The sequence below is a fragment of the Paramisgurnus dabryanus genome, chromosome 16 (genome assembly GCF_030506205.2).
Source record: "Paramisgurnus dabryanus chromosome 16, PD_genome_1.1, whole genome shotgun sequence".
NCBI classification, from domain to species: Eukaryota; Metazoa; Chordata; class Actinopteri; order Cypriniformes; family Cobitidae; genus Paramisgurnus; species Paramisgurnus dabryanus.
The window spans coordinates 19,151,749-19,168,554 of NC_133352.1; the positions used below are offsets into that span (position 1 = coordinate 19,151,749).

Genomic DNA, 16,806 nt, shown 5'->3' on the forward strand with positions numbered 1-16,806 from the left:
CTATCTAAAGATGTCTTTAAAGTAACAAATACGTGGATATTTCACCCTTAGATTGTCTTACTGCTCAATAGAGATATTAGGGATCATTGTAAAGTTCTATTTTCTTGTAATGCGGTCAGTCTTAGAGCTTTTAACATAACCCAAAATATTTCTAAGCACCCCATATTTTAAATTAAAATTAAACATACCATAGAGAAACTTAGTGGGACCTTCATGTTACAGGGCTCAGGATAACATCCCCACGAATACAGTTTCACCTTTACAGGAAGAGAGAGACATAGAGAAAGTGTTAAGAATCAGTAAGAATGAAAGGATGTATGCTTATCTATAACAACAGCTTGTAAAATTACCATTTGATGTAAATAAATAGGCAATGTAGGGGAAAGGTGAGTCAATTTTTTATGTGTTATTGCAGAATCTTTCCAGACAGAGGAAATTAGCAAATATTACAACAGTGCTTATTCATCATGTGATGTATTTCAGTTTCGTTCCTTACAAGTGATTTTAACAAAAGCCTTCAGGCCTTTATTGTCTGGACACATGCCACCATCTCTCCAGCTACAATTAACATGCCTCTTTTGTTACGACTATTTGGAATTCATTCAATACTCTACTGGTAAAAATAAAATATAAAATATTTAAAGTGTATCACAGCTTACCTTAAACTCTAAAATGTGGTTACATAATTTTTTTGGGGATAATAGAGAATAAATTACAGGGGTGTTGGATGGGGGCTGGCAGAATAAAATAACACTAACTCATTGTGTTTGCCATTTAACATTGTTTCCTTACTTACGCAATATGTAACAAAAATAACAGAATGTGGTAAGGTGGAATTTAAGTCCTGTGCTTACAGACAGTGTTTGTAGTTTATCTCAGGTTTATCTCTGGCAATTGGTAATTAATTCACCAAGTTTAAAAGCACACACTTCTGCAATAATGTCAAAGCATTTATATTTGCATATTTAGCATATGCATAAATCCAAAGCGAATAGCATTAATAGATAGAGCATTAAACATTTTGTTTAATATGTTTTGTAAATATTATTTTCTATTTGTCTAATACCTTATAATGCCTCAACACTCCATAGTAAACATCAGCATAATGCAGAACATCAAATTCTGGATTAACAGACTACAATGAGGTATTAGATTAAAGATTTGTGTTATGGAAAAATGCATACATAATGCATGAGTCTATTTCTCTGCTGAAAAACAAACAGTGTAAATGTTGAGGCACAACTAAGAAAACATTATACATAAAATCTTCTGAATATTTAAGGATACATTAATGGAGATCATTGTAATGTAATATTTACTTCAAGTGTTTGGTTTGTCTGTAATTAAACACACAAAGAAATCATGTTTTATAATGGTAATACATGTTTATCAATATTTATGGTAAATAAAGTATACTGTAAAATCCCCAAACAAAAACCATACTTATGTCCAAGAAGAACAACCACTTATTTGGATCCCTCAAAAGTACCAGTTACTACATCATGAGGAAGGGGGGATGAGATCCCAAAGAGCAGTGAATGCTTAAAAAATAAGACCCTCTGTGTATGAGGAGAATGGACTTGTGTTAATGTGCTAATCGTAAATAACACACTTTCACAAGACTTTGGACCCACATAAAGAAACTTACAGAAACACAAAGACAGAAACAATAATCTAAATATATTTCTAATTGTTTATATTTCTAAATTCTACATTACTGGTGAAACTTCTTGTTCACTAAAACTCGCAAGTGGTCATTTTGCAAAAAGGCTGCTTTTATGTAATGGAATGGGAATTTTACTTACAAAACCCCCTCATATTTCACCATAAAATAAAATAAAAAAGTGAAAAAACAAATTTTTTGTAGTAATGTTAATTGATACACATCATACGTTCAGTACAACAATATATAAATTTGACCTTTAATATTACAAGGTTTTTCACAGTAACAAAAATTATTTTTTTGCAATTCTCAGACACTGAGGGGTTTAAATGTGTGCCAACTGAAATTGGAAAGTCTTTTTTTTTTTTTTAATAATGGTTGATTTTGAAGCGTTTCAATCGATCTATTCCATAGACACTTGGAATTTTTCAAAATAAAGATAAACAGTGTTTTTTATAATTACACAACAACAGCAAAAACTCCAAATGGATATAGAAATGTAATAGAATAGGCTTTTCATAGCATTCATGTTTCTAAAAACTATAGCCACAAGAGGGCAACTTATGCAAATTTACTAAAAAAGTTACACCTGTACTTTACTATTCTTTAAAAACAATTTAATATTTATCAATTAATTGTATTATGGAGAGACCGAACCTTATTTAAACTATTATTATTTCATAAATACATGATTATAGAACAAACTCCTTGAACAAAATCATGTATGTCTATCAAAAATATTTAAGAATGTGAGATTCAGTGAATTTACACCGAGGTAGCTGCATGGAGGAAGTCAAGCATTACATATTGACCACAGTCAAGCTGACAGCTGTAACCATGTTCATAATATAGGGCAGTACTACAGTCTTTGCTCAGTACCATCTATAACATATTAAACCTTATCACACGGTATAACATCCTTTTTAGCACACAACTGACATTTCCAAATTGTACATATTGGGGTTTAAAAGGTAAAACAGGAGGTTTGTGTGCATCAGGGAAGGATGTCATGAAAGATTATTATGGCCATAGACGGTAAAACCACTAACTGGCATTTCACCCACACGTTCCTGTCTAATGGCTTCATTCCGCCCACACGGTGAAATGCTGAAGAGGAAAAATCTATGTGCTGAGTAACACATCATAAAGTTGTTTGCACCTGCAGGGCCTACGTTCAGATGAAAAACTGCAGCTGCATGGATGAGGGAGGCCGTGCGAAGCAAACAAGATATTGATCTTGAATTATATTTCAAGATATCATCATGTCTTTGACTTATTGCAGAAATGTAGTTCACGCCCACTGTTGTTAACATTCAGACAGGTTGATAGCTTGCCAAAAATTCAATTCAAGTTTAATTCCTATTGCACATTTAGTGTTTTGCATTGTTTCAAAGCACTAAATAGAAATTAATGAAGACAGAGGGGGAAAATACATCAAATACAGATGCGTCTTAAACATCAATCTATAAATATTCTCTACAGGATTCTCTCTGAATTTGCACCCAGCTGGGAAAAGCTTGGTAACAAACAGGTATTCATACTAACCAATCACAAGCAAGATGATGACCTCATCTGTTGCTTAATTTCAAGGGACCAATGGAAAATTCTGACATTTTTAAAAACAAACTGAGAAAGGCAGGGAGAGATATGACTGTAATTACAAGAAAAGCATCACGGACACAATTTATCCTTAAATAGTTTTATTATAAAAAATAATTTAGTGCCATTATTTTACTAAAACATTTCATCCCTGATGTAAACAAAGGTTAATATTTGGCATCTCTGCAGTGACACACTAAGTTTTGACCAATTACGTTCAGATCCAGAACTATACATGTAATAAAATTAACATCATAGCTTTTAAATAGAAACAAAGTAATGCAGCATTTCTGGTGAACCTGTTTGTAATTTTAATCAATCAAACTGAGACTCGGCATTGTAACATAAGCATGAATACTATAGCTCAGGTTTGTAGGGTCGGTCTCTGCTCCTTCTGTCCCAAGTGTGGTGCTGGGTTTTATTTACTTGCGTAGTTTTCCTTTTTTAGTCTGCCAAATGAAGACAACACAAAATTCTTGCTCACACATAATGTAATATATAACATATTATTTCACAAATATATAACACTTTATTTAAATTGACATTTATTATAGATTATAAAGTGAACAGCTGTCTATGGGAAGCATTTGTCTATCTATGGGAAATCTTATAGATCGTATTTATTCCTGACTTTTGTAAGTTAAATGATAACCATTTACTTGACCAACAGATACATTGTAAAAAAATTACAGTAAAAAATTACGTTTGGTTATTAGCCAATGCCCACAGAAAATGTATTTTATATAATTAATTTTTGAGAATAACAGTAAGGTTTAACAGGATTTTTATAGTATATAACAAAATTTAGGTTTAGTGTTCAGAATACTTAAAAAAACTAGAGGTGAAAGCAGGCGAACACAGATTTTGAGGTAAAGGACTCACGGTTTTGGGTGGGGCTTTGCTTTCCTTTGATGCAACATGAACCTCCAAAACACAAAGCTGCTTCAGGCGACTTCTCTCAAGACAGCCAATCTGACCCTGCAGAGTCTCTATAAGACATGTGCATCACATACATACACAAATAAAAGCAATATTTAATATTATTTTCATATAATCTAAAAAAAACTTTACCTAAAGAACCTTTTTTCACCACATATAACCTTTTTATAAACAGAAAGGTTCTTCAGATGTTAAAGGTTTTTTATACGGAACAATTGTTGTTCTACGGCATTGTGTATTTTCAAGAGTGTTTAAGCTATTTTCCTCAAAGGTATATCAAATTAGTGAGACTGGCTGACATTATGTGTGTTATGGTACCTAATAAAGCAGAATCAACACCGGACAGTAGGGGTGTGACAGAAGTATATGCACCATTAGAAGAACCTTTAAACAAAAACAAGGAAAAACTTAACTTTAGACTTTGATACACTTTTTTTTACCAGCTAGCTATTTGAAACTAAGTATCTATATCAAGTGCGATAATAAGGCCAAGCATTATCATAGCCTCATCCTCTGTTTACAAACAGACAATTCCAATATCTTTATAAAATACAGAAATGCAAAAAAGACAATATAACAGACAGACCCTGAACTGAATTTAAACTGAGCTAGTAAACTGATGCAGAAGCGTCAGACTCACGGTTGATGCTGCAGACAATAAAAGTCTCTCTAGGCTTAAGCAGTTCATTAGTCCACCTGTGTTTATTCTGGGATAGGAAGAGAAATTTCATTGCTCCTTGATTATCACACAAATCTATGAGCTCTGAAACACACACATATCAGAATTACAATGAGCTTTATTGTGCGCATACACAAAGAATTTCGATGACAGAAGCTTACAGAGCAAATATAACAACTTAAGAATGTAACAATAAAAATGTATAGAAATAAGTATCTATAGAAATAAACAGCACACAGAGAGAAACACACACATACACACACTTCAGGATAGACAATCTTAAGGGATACAATTTCAGATAGGTGTCAAAGTGTTATAGTATCCTTTCTCTATGCATCATTTTACTTCACAGCTTAACAGAGGACCGCAGACGCATTATGGAGAAGAATAGTGTTAATGACAAGAGTAATGACTGCTCTATTAATGAAGATATTAAGCTTCCAGGTAACATCCCTAACATGCCACAGATGTAACAAGACACTGTTTTAGTAGTATGTGTGAAGAGATAGTGTGAAATTTTAACACCAGAGCTCCTGCACTGAGGTTATGGGAGTTTGAAGAGGCACACTGATCTCACCTAACCTTTTCTGACCTAAAGATGAGCCAGTCTGACCTACTCTCAGGTACAGTTCACAGTGACATAAGTCATTTACTCGATGTTAAACTATACTATGTACAATTCCTATGTGTTTGTGACAAGAAAAAGTATTTATTAGAAAGAACCTAATATAATTTCCCTAAAGTTCCTCTGCTGACCATCAACGCATATTTATCATTCAATTCAACAAAAGAATCTTCACAGTATAACTTCATTCATGTAATTGTGACGATTATACATAACCTCTGCATATACTAAGGGAGGTGTTGATACCTGACTCTGCCAGTCCCAATCTGGTTCTTATATACTGCATGAAGAAACCCACTTGACAATCGATGTTGACAAGGAAATCTTTACTTTCTAAAGATAAAAACATCACATCAGCTTTTTGTCATACAATAAAAAACCAGAATATATCAAATAGAAAAATGAAAAAAACATATTTTAAGTTAAAAATGTAGATTGCCTTTATTTTGTTGACATTTAAATAATCCTACCGGTATATGACAACAACAAGAAATGAATGCATCTTACCTCCATGTTCAATTTTAACAAACATTATTGCAGAAAGCTAAAGAAACTGAACACTGGCTGCTGGTTACTTTTTAAGATGCTGTCTGGTGTAACAACGCTCAGAAATTACTGTAACATAATCTTTAGAACAGTGATGTCACAATGACACGGAACAAGAGAAGAAAAAGTAGCCTGTGATGAGGAAAAAATTATTCTTGGCCTGAGAAAGATTAAACAATAACAAATTTATATTGCAATAATTAGTTTTTTTTTATTGTTTTAAAATTCATTCAAAAAGTTACAAACTAAATATATTAACATGCATATATCCAACAAACAAAATAATTGTATACATAAAGCCAATGTCTTTGTTAATCCCTTTATTTATTAAACATCAGCATGCTCAAACAGAAAATATTGTATTAACATTATGAATAGAAAACAGCATCAGAGCATTCAGCACGTGAACACACCAAGTAAAAATGGCCTAACAGCACAGTTGAACAGTAAATATACCACGTTAGCCTATAAACTAAGCTGTTTTGCAGGCATTTCTTCACTGTTTGTCCTATCACAGGTGTCAGTCTCAGAGGTAGGAGTGGCCACAGGTGTAGCACTGACATCACAAGGGGGTGTAACCTCACACACATCACAGGAAGGCTCTGTATAGTCTGGATCAAAAGCTTCCTTTAGCTCTTTAGAGATGTAAACCCAGCTCTGAGCAGGTTAGAAAATTGAACGTTGATCACTTGAATGCATTCAAGTATTAAAAGCAACAGTGTCTTTGCAGAAGTAAAGCATTAATATGTATATAAAGAGTGGATACCTCAACATTTCCATCATGTTTATGGAACAAATCCTGTAAGTTCTTGCTAGGGTCAGGCACTATTGGAAGTAAGGTGATCTTTTTCCTATACATTGAAGAAATTATTAATTGAATAATGTATTAGATACGTTCTATATTTCATATAGAACAACCAGCTGTATCATTATGCCATAAAATCTTAAATTTCACCCTCAAATCGGTGTACATTTTTTATATAGAACATAAAAGGTTGTTATAATAAAAGTTTTTGTAAAATGCAAGTGAATGGGGACCGTGGGTATTAAGATTTAATTATAAAAGATGCATAATAAAAGTATCATAAAAGTGATAGTAAGTAAGAGAGAAATTTTACGCAGTCCTCTTTAGTTCAGACATTACATGTGGGTAAGTAAATAATGACAGGACCTGTATTCTTGGGTGAACCATACCTTTAATAAATTTCAAGTTGAGAAATAAATGCACAGAACAGATCTCTTACCTCTCACAGTAGCACAATAACGACACCAATAGTAATAGCAGCAAGACTGGCAAAATACCAAGTAACCCTTGCCACCTCGTGATGTTTTCTATATAATGGAGAAATATGAATAGAAAACAGTTAGGGGACAAAAATAAAACCAAATCCACCATATCCCCACTACTGTATGTCATTGTACCTGCAGTGCCCCACTCCACTGTAGCACTCCAGTTACTCCAGAAATCTGAAGGTCCACAATTATCCGAAACGGTGCTCCTCACCCGGAAAACATTATGTTTATTTGGTGATATGTGCGTTGGAGTGTATGATGTTCCTGTCACATTAGTGAACTGTGAACACAAAAGACATGGAAATGACACATGGCCAGGGATATACAACTACATTTCTCTTCACAGTTTTTCTCTCACCTTTGCCTGGATTGTGTCTGTCTGCTGGTGCACCATATAGACTGCACAGTTGCTACGAGTACTGTTTTTCCATTGCAGAACAAGTGTGCCGTTTTGTTCAAACCATACCGCTGAGAGGTTATAAGGAGGGTTTAACTGCACTAGATAAACAGATGTACAAACACAATTTGAGTTAAATACTGGTTAGAATTTATTCGGCCCAACTATGCATATTATAGTCATTTTTGATGTTACTGAACCATCATGCATTGTTTGTAGGAATATCAGTCAGTCATCTTACCATATCTTTGTAGGGAATCAAAATCTCGAGAAAGTGATTTGTTTCCTCCAATATATGTATTTGTATAAAATTTGTAAAATTGATCATCTTTTCTTTTTAAAGGGATTCTGCAGCCAATAGTGTAATTGTGTTCCAGTATGTATTCTGGGCAGTCTTTGTGAGAAGTCTTATCTCTAAATCTAAAAATCAAACATTTTCATCAATATTTATCATGTCAGAATACTTTAAAAAAGGCCATGAAATATGTGCATTAAAAATTCAGCAATATGTTGAAGAATAAAGCAGAGCCACACAACTTTTAGCAGACTTACGCACTGCTGAAGGTGTAATTCATCTCTGATGTCTTTGGGTGCCATGTGCACTCCACATACTGAAGGTTGATGATCATACACTGCACACCTACACAGGCCAATTTGTCTGTAAGATCTTTCTATGGTAATGCATCGTCATAATAACCATAATACAGATAAAATGATATGAACACAGTGGAAATCCCCATCTGAAACTGTAGTGCTTAAATGTTTGAATTACTTTTAGCATTGTATTTTAGAAGACTTAAATGTAAAAATAAATAATACAAAATTATATATTATATTATATTTTAATGATGACTGTTTTTACTATCTTTTGATGAATCATAAAAGTTTACATACTTTTATAACACATTACTCTTTATTAATAAAACCATTTTGTGTGTAATGATATACTTACTCAGGGCAGCCGCTGACCAGCATCTTTCAGAGAACAAAAAGCACAAAACCACCAAATATAGCCTTGATCTGTGTGTATAAGTCATGCTCTCCTCTAAGCGTCTGAGTAAAAATATGAATGTAGTCCAAGCCTACACAGGATGTTCACTACTGCGTGTTTCCTTGACAACGTCCGGTTCTTTGTGTATAAATTATCTAGCAAAGTGACAGACGCTAAATGTGTCACTCACAACTCAAAACAAAAACAAATTATTCAAATACCTCATTTTTATTGGAAACTTAAATCATTATATTTTTATTATACAATGTGTCAAAAAAGAGGCCACCCTACAGAACACAGCTGCACAACTACTATATACAAACCCTCATCACACCATAACAATATTTGGTTGGTAAATTTACCAAAATTGCACAACACGTCTCAGTAATGCAGTTTGATCCACATCCTGAGCTGACCACAGTTCAAGAGACAGTACTCAAACCAGTCCCATAGCCTTATCTAAAAAGTTCCCAAATTTCTGAGGTTCACCAGGCATGTATGTTGTCAATGAAGCAAGATCCATATCTTTTAATGTCTGAGGCAGGGTGCTGCGATAAAGAGATAAAAACAACACAAACAAAGATGATGCGTGTGGACAACAAACATCAGTAAGAATCCTGTGAATAATCTCCATCAAATTTAGGGATAATGGGGAAACTAAAAATATAGAACAGTGATCATTTCAATTCTGTTAACTGCTAGTACTAGTTAAGAGTACAGTGATTAAAAGCTCATAATTGGAAGTTTATAAAACAAACCTGCAGGTGCAGTAAATAAGGTGTGAATCAGCTTGCAGTTGCTTTGCAAGCTCCAGCTGGTGATTGTCCATTAATTTGTCATTGACCACTACGATAAGAGCTTTATTAGCTCCAAGTGCTTCCAAACAGCTTCCAGCTCCTAATGTGGTAGAGGAGACAGTTAAGTAAGTCCTTAAACTAAAGGAGCAAATGGTTTAAAATGATCAATACTCTTAGACCAAGATTAAATATATATACATATATGTAATTAGATCAGTTTTACTGTATTATTTACATTAGGTAGCACATAGAACAAAAATAATAAATTGATATGTTAATCATTATCTAATTTGGGGTAATGATTAACTTGAAAACTTTTTACAGTGGGTATTTTATTAAAGGGGGTTTCGCCAAATAACAATTATTGCTTTACTGTACCTGTACTGAATAACGTTACGTGTTTAATGTCATGCGGCACTACGCAGACCGTATGACATCAAAGTACCGCGAGAACGATTTAAAAGCATAAGGAGCAGTCAACTCTCGTGGTACTTTGATGTCATTAGGTCAAACACACTTAATTTAATTATAATCGTGTAGGTTAGTGTTTTACCCACCAGCATGACTGATGACAAGGTCTGCGTGTCTCATGTCCTCAGCGATTGAGTCTTTAAAACGAAACACTTGAAGTCTCAGACCCGGACAGATCTCTGGATCAGGCACGACCGATCCTCTGCCAACCTGAAGCACCATGTCTGTGTAGCCACGATCAATTAATGCCTTCACATGAACAAGTGTATAAAATGAGTTATAGAGTTAAGCCATGATATATGTTTAGAACGCTTCACTTTGTATTATTAAATATACAGGTAAGTTACTGTCAAGTGATAAAATATATCATTACCTGCACGCATTCATTTGAAGTCACAGTGACAATTAAATCATCAAAACATGTTGTTCCGACAGTAAGAAATACAGTTTTCATCGCATTAGTTTTAAAGAATTTAGATGGTTATGTGATGTGATTCTGATGAACCAAAATGGAAAACAGAAACAGTTAGAACCGCGTAAATATGACGGTGTCTGTAACTTCTTCCCTTCAAAATAAAAGTCATGCTTTTAAAACAGCAACGAATACTTCACTGCTTATGTTAAATATTCGCCTTTCACATGGCAAAGGTAAAAGTAGGCTTTACTAAATGAGTCTTTAAAAGAGGTATCGAAATATATATATTTTTGAAAAATTTTATCAATCAAAGCTTGTACTAAATATTCAAATAAAATAGAGAGCACACATTAAAATCTATTAAGCAAAAATAAAAGGTTGATAATACATATCTGAATATGTTTGTAACATTTATATGGTTCTACAAGCCAGGCCTAAAATGCTTTTTATGCAATATGTAATGTTTTTTTTTTTTTTGCAAATACATTAACCTCTGCTTAATGGATTTTTTTCTGCTTTACTGTGTTCTTTAAAAATAAACTAGCAAATTAAATCTTCAGTGTAAAAAAATTGTTTTTAGATTAGATTATCTACTTTTGTTATTTTTAGTTATGTGAATAACTATGAATTCTGTGTCATATCAATGTTGGTGTCACATGCCTTTGATTCAGAAGTGGCTGCTGTCAAGCCACTTTGCCACACATATCTGAACTTTTAAATGCTCCAGATGGTTATTATTCCAGCAGTTTTTTTTCCATTTCAACACAGAACTTTACTCATTTTCTTAAACGTCTAACTTGAACAGAGAGGAAAAAAGTCTTAATTTCAAACTTCCTCAATATTGCACTAAAAGGCTGTTTTTGTAATAAAATGCATTTAAGTAAAACATTTTGTGGAGTAAGAATTTAAAGTATTGAATAAGAGTACATATATTTTATTATTCATATTAATGTGTAGAAATTAACTAAATAAAATTCAAAGGTGAGTTTTGCCCATCTACTATGGGGCATGTAAACAAACAATATCCCTCTACAAGCTCTTTCGGTTACTCATCACAAGACTCTCACATTTTAGTTACTTTGTCATACCCATAATGAGATCTTTTATAACCAATAAAGGTTATTTCCTGGCATCTTAAATGTCATTAGCAAAAGCAGATTGTGATTTATTCATGATTTAGATTTTGTTGTTTTGTTTTAGAGACGTCTCTAAAAAATCTTTATTGGACAACCCCATCTTTGGTGCATTTTTATAATTTCATGCGATTAGGTAATAGTCATACTCTTATTATGATGAAGGGGCCTGGTATTAATAAGGGCAGCCAACCACTTCCATTTGGCAAAACACTACAAATCTCCTATTGTGATCCCAGATGCTTCTTTGGTCTGAGCAGTGGTCAAAACCATAAATCCACACCTTTCTGGCAAACCAACAAAACAAGCTGTAGGGAATAAGTTACGACATAATGGAAAGGAAGAATTACAAGTAAGGAAAGACTGACAACAGGTTTCAGACTGTATTCATTTAAGGCATCATCAATGCTGTACATCAGAAACAAAGCATACTGTAGTCACAAAAAGCCAAAACAGCCAACAGAATATAAAAACGCAACATTTTTCTATCTTGGTAATTAAAGACTTTTATAAATAGAGTATTAGGAGAGAAAGCATACATACCAGCAGTTAAAAAAAACCAGAGAAAACAAAAGAAACGTTATATATTGAGGTCTCAAACCTGCATAATGGCTGTTAAACCTTTATAATAAGATATCAAACTTAATATGTTAAAAGAAAAACAGGAAAATGTACAACAGAGCTTCCTCAGGGGTATGGCAGCCCTGAGCTGACCTGCTCGTCATATCCCTTTCCCTATATAAGAAAAATACCTATTAATAGCCCTGTCACAGATATCCCCATTCCCAAAAGTTTTCTGTGCTCCAATTTGCAGACTTGACTTGTTTCCCAAAGATAACTTGAAGATATTGTATATGTGCTCTACACAATCCAGACCCAGTGGATTTCACAAGACCCTGCGTTGATTTACTTCTGGGCAGCAAAGCCATGCCTTGCAAGTCTTTAAGTATCAGAGTTCAAGGGGCTCAGTGGCACAGGTTGTGGCTCATAGGGTCCTAAGATCATCAAAGCATTGACCGGTTTAAGAGTTTTCATCGGGATATTGTGCCTATGAAACACAGAAATGCAAACTGTAACACAACAATGTACTGTACTGACAAGAAAAAACCATATACACTGTCATCTGTCTTAAAGAGAGATGCAAAAAAAAAAAGTTTACATAAAGACATCAATGAAATGACGCATCTGGGTAGTCACACAATTCTCTGGGTTTCCTGTTTTGCAACATCACTTTCCATTCAGGATGTTAGGTTTTCCTTTTGCTTTACAAGGATTCTCCACGTTGTCATGTGGCTGACTGCTAGCCCAGACAGCTCTGTCTTTTTATGCTTCATCTCACTGCTATTGGGATTAGGCAGTTTTATTCTTCATGCCACATTCTTGGTGTGATCCAATGATAACAGAGCTGAGTCAGCCTAGAGCTGCTTACCTCTCCATTCTCTATTGAAACGACACTCTTGCACCACAAAGAACGTGGGATAAATAGTACAAGAAGTATAATAACCGAGCTAAACATCAAGAATGAAATGATCATTTAAACAGATATGAAGGCATGAATAGACATTTACAATGGGAAATATAGCATAACCCTCTAAAGGAGATGTGTATATACTTAGCCAAAATGTTTGTTCATACCTGGAGTAAACGTAAAGCCAGGAAGCTCACTGCACAACACAGGCGGTGCAGCATTGCTCCTGCTTCTCGGGCAAAGTGGTGTAGTTCATCTGCCTCACGATCTCGGCGAACAGCTCATCCACCATGCTCTTGCTTTTGGCCGAGGTCTCTATGAAGGGGCAACCCCATTCTTGTGCAAGGGCACGGCCATCGGAGCCTGCAACCTCCCGCTCGGACTCCAGGTCCACCTTATTCCCCACCAAGATCAGAGGCACCTTCTCAAAGCGTTTCACGCGAACAATCTGGTCCCGCATCGGTCTGATGTCCTGTGAAGCATTGAGATATGGGTGTGTTTATGGGAATGATACATCAAATAACTATATAATATATAATATCCAACCTGTTGCCTATATACCATCAACTACCTTTACATGACACAACTTATGATTTTCTGTTTATTCTTTTTTTTTACTGTGAAGACATTTAAGTCACCAAGCAGGGGCGGTTTTCAATAGTGTTAATAAAATGGTAATATAATAATCTCCAAATCTACACCTAAAGTACCCATTTGCTTTTTCGGTATCACCATAAGGTGTATCACTCACCTGAAAGGACTGCTGGTTGACAAGGCTGTATACTAAAATGAAGCCTTGCCCATTTTTTATATACAGATCTCGCATGGACGCAAACTGCTCGGTGCCAGCAGTGTCCAGAATCTCCAGCACCGAGGGAGACGAATCCACCTCGATTTCCTTCCTATAGAAGTCCTCGATGGTCGGGTCATATTTCTCTATGAATGTCCCGGTCACAAACTGGACCGTTAGTGCGGACTTACCCACGCCGCCGCTGCCCAACACAACAACCTTATACTCCTTCATTTAGTCTGGTCCGAGCTTAAGCTACAGGCAACTTTATCTGCTCAACACCGGCCATAAAAACATAAAATAAAGCAGTCTCTCGAGAGGTTTATGATCAGAGCAACACCCGAACCGCACTTTTATCGGGTTTTAACAAATCAAAGTCACAGGTTTAACACAGGAGAGCGTTTCCTATGGGTGTATGTTGTGTTCTGACTAGCTAAATCCACAACGTCCCTCCATATGCACACAATCTCCATAGGGATCGGTTTAGATAAGTGTTAGTTGGACACAAAGGCGATACATTTCATCAGTATTATGTGAAGTCGTGTCCATGTTAGCGTCTGTGTGAATGGAGCGCTACATGACTAGCGTTAGCTGCCTGCGCGCGACACTCACACATAAACAGCCCTTGCTGCTGGTTTAAAGCGTCGGATCGATCGTTAAATATAAACAACGGATTTAGGATTCGGCCTCTGGAATCGTCAACTTATACACGCCGTCTTGGTTTCCTGCATTCCTTTTACTCTCGTGACTCTCTCTCCCGGCGCGCCTCTGCATATCGACACCAGACAGAAGCAGCGTCGGCCCCGCAACGGCGCTTTCTCGCGCACACACCTTACACTGACCAATAAACATCCGCCGGAAATTGCGTCACTGTCACAATAATAGCCGCAATTAAATATAGACGACAGCGTTTTGAAAGTATTTTATATATGTTGCATTTGTTAAAGTGTACACATTTGCCCATGGCATTTGAATGGCTATTCATTTTCTAGTTATAAGTAACTTGAATTCAGCTTGGTATTTTTGAATGAACCTTCCTTGTGACTGTGTTCTGATTGGTCCGCGTTTGAAAAAAATGTTTGAAAGGTTACTGGCTTTATCGATGACAAAAGACAAAAATATTGTTGAAATACGTTTCAGCACCGCAAAATAAAAGACAACCCTGTAACATATGGTATTTAAACATTTAATTGTAACATTCATTGCCTTTTTGATTTTTAACAATTGCATATAAACAATCCAAGGCATATTAAACCCTTTAACTGTCACTGTCCCATAGGTGAGACATGTGGCATTACATATTTAAAACAATAATTTCTGACAAAGAATATATCGTTGGAAAGCTCCAAGAATCTAGTTCTTACATTTCATCACCATTTGATGATATAAATTGTATAGTGACCGTCATTTTGTGAAATGTCACTAACCCCATTGGAGTTCATATGAATGATTATATATTTATAACACTAATATCCTATAAACTTCCACACATTGTTGGAAAGCTCTAAGAATGTAGTTTTCATATTTTGAGGCCATCTGATGATAGAAACTGTATAGTGACAGTCATTTTGTTAAATGTTTATTTCATATATGAAAATGTGCATAATAATGCGGTTACAGTAATTTATTAATTTGTTACAAGACTATGCAGCTAACCATTGACACCTAGTGGCCTTTGTTGGTAAAACCACTAAAAGTGTGACAGAAACCAATTTTTTTGTGATACAGGGCCCTATCATACCCCCGGCGCAATGCAGCGCAATGGAAGTGTTTAAATAACAAATGCATTTACGTCTGAAAACAAGGTGTATTCAAGGCACATTGTTGGCATGTTGCTATTTTGAGGCAACTAAAAAGACACCAACTAAAACCTGGTCTAAGTCAATAGCGCAATGTTGTTTTTGTTAATGGATGAGCGCGTTAGTAATATGCGCCTATAAAGGGAATGACAACACACGTGTGACTTATCACACACGTGGATGCGCAGCAGCACACAAACGTTTTTAAATATGAAAAATAAAAAAATTTAAATGTAAAAGATTATAAATATTGCATTTATTTTTAATAAATTTTTGTATATGATTACTTTGTTATGGAGCCCCTAAGGGGACATGGAGCAAAATTTAAATAAAGTTTAGTTTCATGTGCTAACGTGAAACTTTCATGTGCTCACGCGAAACCTTCATGTGCAGAATTTTCTTTTAAAGTTTAGTTTCGCGTGCTCACATGAAACTATCGCGCACGCACGTAAAAGCGAAAGTTTCATGTGAGCGCGCGATAGTTTCACGTGAGCACGCAAAACTAAACTTTAAAAAAAAATTCTCCACATGAAGGTTTCGCATGGGCACATGAATGTTTCACGTGAGCACATGAAAGCTTCACGTGAGCACATAAAACTAAACTTTAGATAATTTTTACTCCAATGTCCCCTTAGGGGCTGTGTACTTTGTCCTGTGGATATGGATGAGAATTTTTTTTTTAAACTCATGGAGCTGTCCGAGTGCTGAAACTGCTCTTTACCATAGACTGTAAAAATATATATTTATTATAGCATGTTAAAATGGTTACTTTGTATGTCTGTGCAAAAATGTGTCCATTTGGGTGTGTCCTTTAACATGCAAATGAGCTGATCTCTGCACTAAATGGCAGTGTTGTGGTTGGATAGTGCAGATTAAGGGGCGGTATTATCCTCTTCTGACATCACAAGGGGAGCAAAATTTCAATGACCTATTTTTCCACATGCTTGTGGAGAATGGTTTACCAAAACGAAGTTACTGGGTTGATCTTTTTCACATTTTCTAGGTTGACAAAAGCACTGGGGACCCATTATAGCACTTAAACATGGAAAAAGTAAAATTTTCATGGTATGTCCCCTTTAAAGTGGGGATTCTTCTCCCTCCGTTTTGTTTTTCAGTTTACAAATTTCACCATCTAAATAGGTAATCAGCATGGCGGGAGCGCAACTGGCTTTTAAAGGGGATAAGAGCTCAGACTCTCATT

General features: G+C 35.2%; 3 protein-coding genes across 6 annotated transcripts; all 3 read right to left on the reverse strand.

Moving 5' to 3' along the window:
• Positions 1–3,325: 3,325 nt before the first annotated feature.
• il2rgb (interleukin 2 receptor, gamma b) lies at positions 3,326–8,827 on the reverse strand. 4 transcript variants are annotated; one of them, XM_065271815.2, is made up of 12 exons: positions 8,694–8,821; positions 8,294–8,381; positions 7,983–8,161; positions 7,703–7,842; positions 7,474–7,624; positions 7,296–7,383; positions 6,818–6,902; positions 5,752–6,708; positions 4,842–4,908; positions 4,520–4,585; positions 4,145–4,251; positions 3,333–3,711 (listed from the first exon to the last, which is right to left on the reverse strand). In XM_065271815.2, the coding sequence occupies exons 1-8, from the start codon at positions 8,776–8,778 to the stop codon at positions 6,517–6,519; spliced, it is 1,008 nt and encodes a 335-aa protein (XP_065127887.1). In that variant the 5' UTR covers positions 8,779–8,821; the 3' UTR covers positions 3,333–3,711; positions 4,145–4,251; positions 4,520–4,585; positions 4,842–4,908; positions 5,752–6,516. The 4 variants fall into 4 exon arrangements, with proteins under 4 accessions (XP_065127888.1, XP_065127885.1, XP_065127887.1 ...); XM_065271814.2 differs by having other exon boundaries at positions 4,842–4,964; XM_065271816.2 differs by having other exon boundaries at positions 3,326–3,711; positions 4,842–6,708; positions 8,298–8,381; positions 8,694–8,827.
• A 114-nt stretch (positions 8,828–8,941) lies between these two features.
• LOC135755471 (UDP-N-acetylglucosamine transferase subunit ALG13) lies at positions 8,942–10,538 on the reverse strand. The gene is made up of 4 exons (XM_065271817.2): positions 10,374–10,538; positions 10,087–10,249; positions 9,491–9,629; positions 8,942–9,280 (listed from the first exon to the last, which is right to left on the reverse strand). The coding sequence occupies exons 1-4, from the start codon at positions 10,452–10,454 to the stop codon at positions 9,169–9,171; spliced, it is 495 nt and encodes a 164-aa protein (XP_065127889.1). The 5' UTR covers positions 10,455–10,538; the 3' UTR covers positions 8,942–9,168.
• Positions 10,539–11,917: 1,379 nt separating this feature from the next.
• rap2c (RAP2C, member of RAS oncogene family) lies at positions 11,918–14,660 on the reverse strand. Its single transcript, XM_065271831.2, has 3 exons — positions 13,768–14,660; positions 13,184–13,488; positions 11,918–12,596 (listed from the first exon to the last, which is right to left on the reverse strand). Exons 1-2 carry the CDS (start codon positions 14,038–14,040, stop codon positions 13,210–13,212), a joined length of 552 nt encoding a protein of 183 aa, XP_065127903.1. The 5' UTR covers positions 14,041–14,660; the 3' UTR covers positions 11,918–12,596; positions 13,184–13,209.
• Positions 14,661–16,806: the final 2,146 nt, after the last annotated feature.

Excerpts from the sequence above, each read along its gene's own strand:
- LOC135755471 (XM_065271817.2), bottom strand. The coding sequence starts at position 10,454 with ATGAAAACTGTATTTCTTACTGTCGGAACAACATGTTTTGATGATTTA. Across the intron at positions 10,250-10,373 it reads CTTCAAATGAATGCGTGCAG|GCATTAATTGATCGTGGCTA; the intron begins GTAATGATATAT and ends GTTCATGTGAAG. Across the intron at positions 9,281-9,490 it reads CTTATTTACTGCACCTGCAG|CACCCTGCCTCAGACATTAA; the intron begins GTTTGTTTTATA and ends TCTTTATCGCAG.
- rap2c (XM_065271831.2), bottom strand. The coding sequence starts at position 14,040 with ATGAAGGAGTATAAGGTTGTTGTGTTGGGCAGCGGCGGCGTGGGTAAG. Across the intron at positions 13,489-13,767 it reads TCAACCAGCAGTCCTTTCAG|GACATCAGACCGATGCGGGA; the intron begins GTGAGTGATACA and ends AATGCTTCACAG.
- il2rgb (XM_065271813.2), bottom strand. The coding sequence starts at position 8,778 with ATGACTTATACACACAGATCAAGGCTATATTTGGTGGTTTTGTGCTTT. Across the intron at positions 7,843-7,982 it reads TGATTCCCTACAAAGATATG|TGCAGTTAAACCCTCCTTAT; the intron begins GTAAGATGACTG and ends CTGTTTATCTAG. Across the intron at positions 6,709-6,817 it reads AACATGATGGAAATGTTGAG|AGCTGGGTTTACATCTCTAA; the intron begins GTATCCACTCTT and ends TAACCTGCTCAG.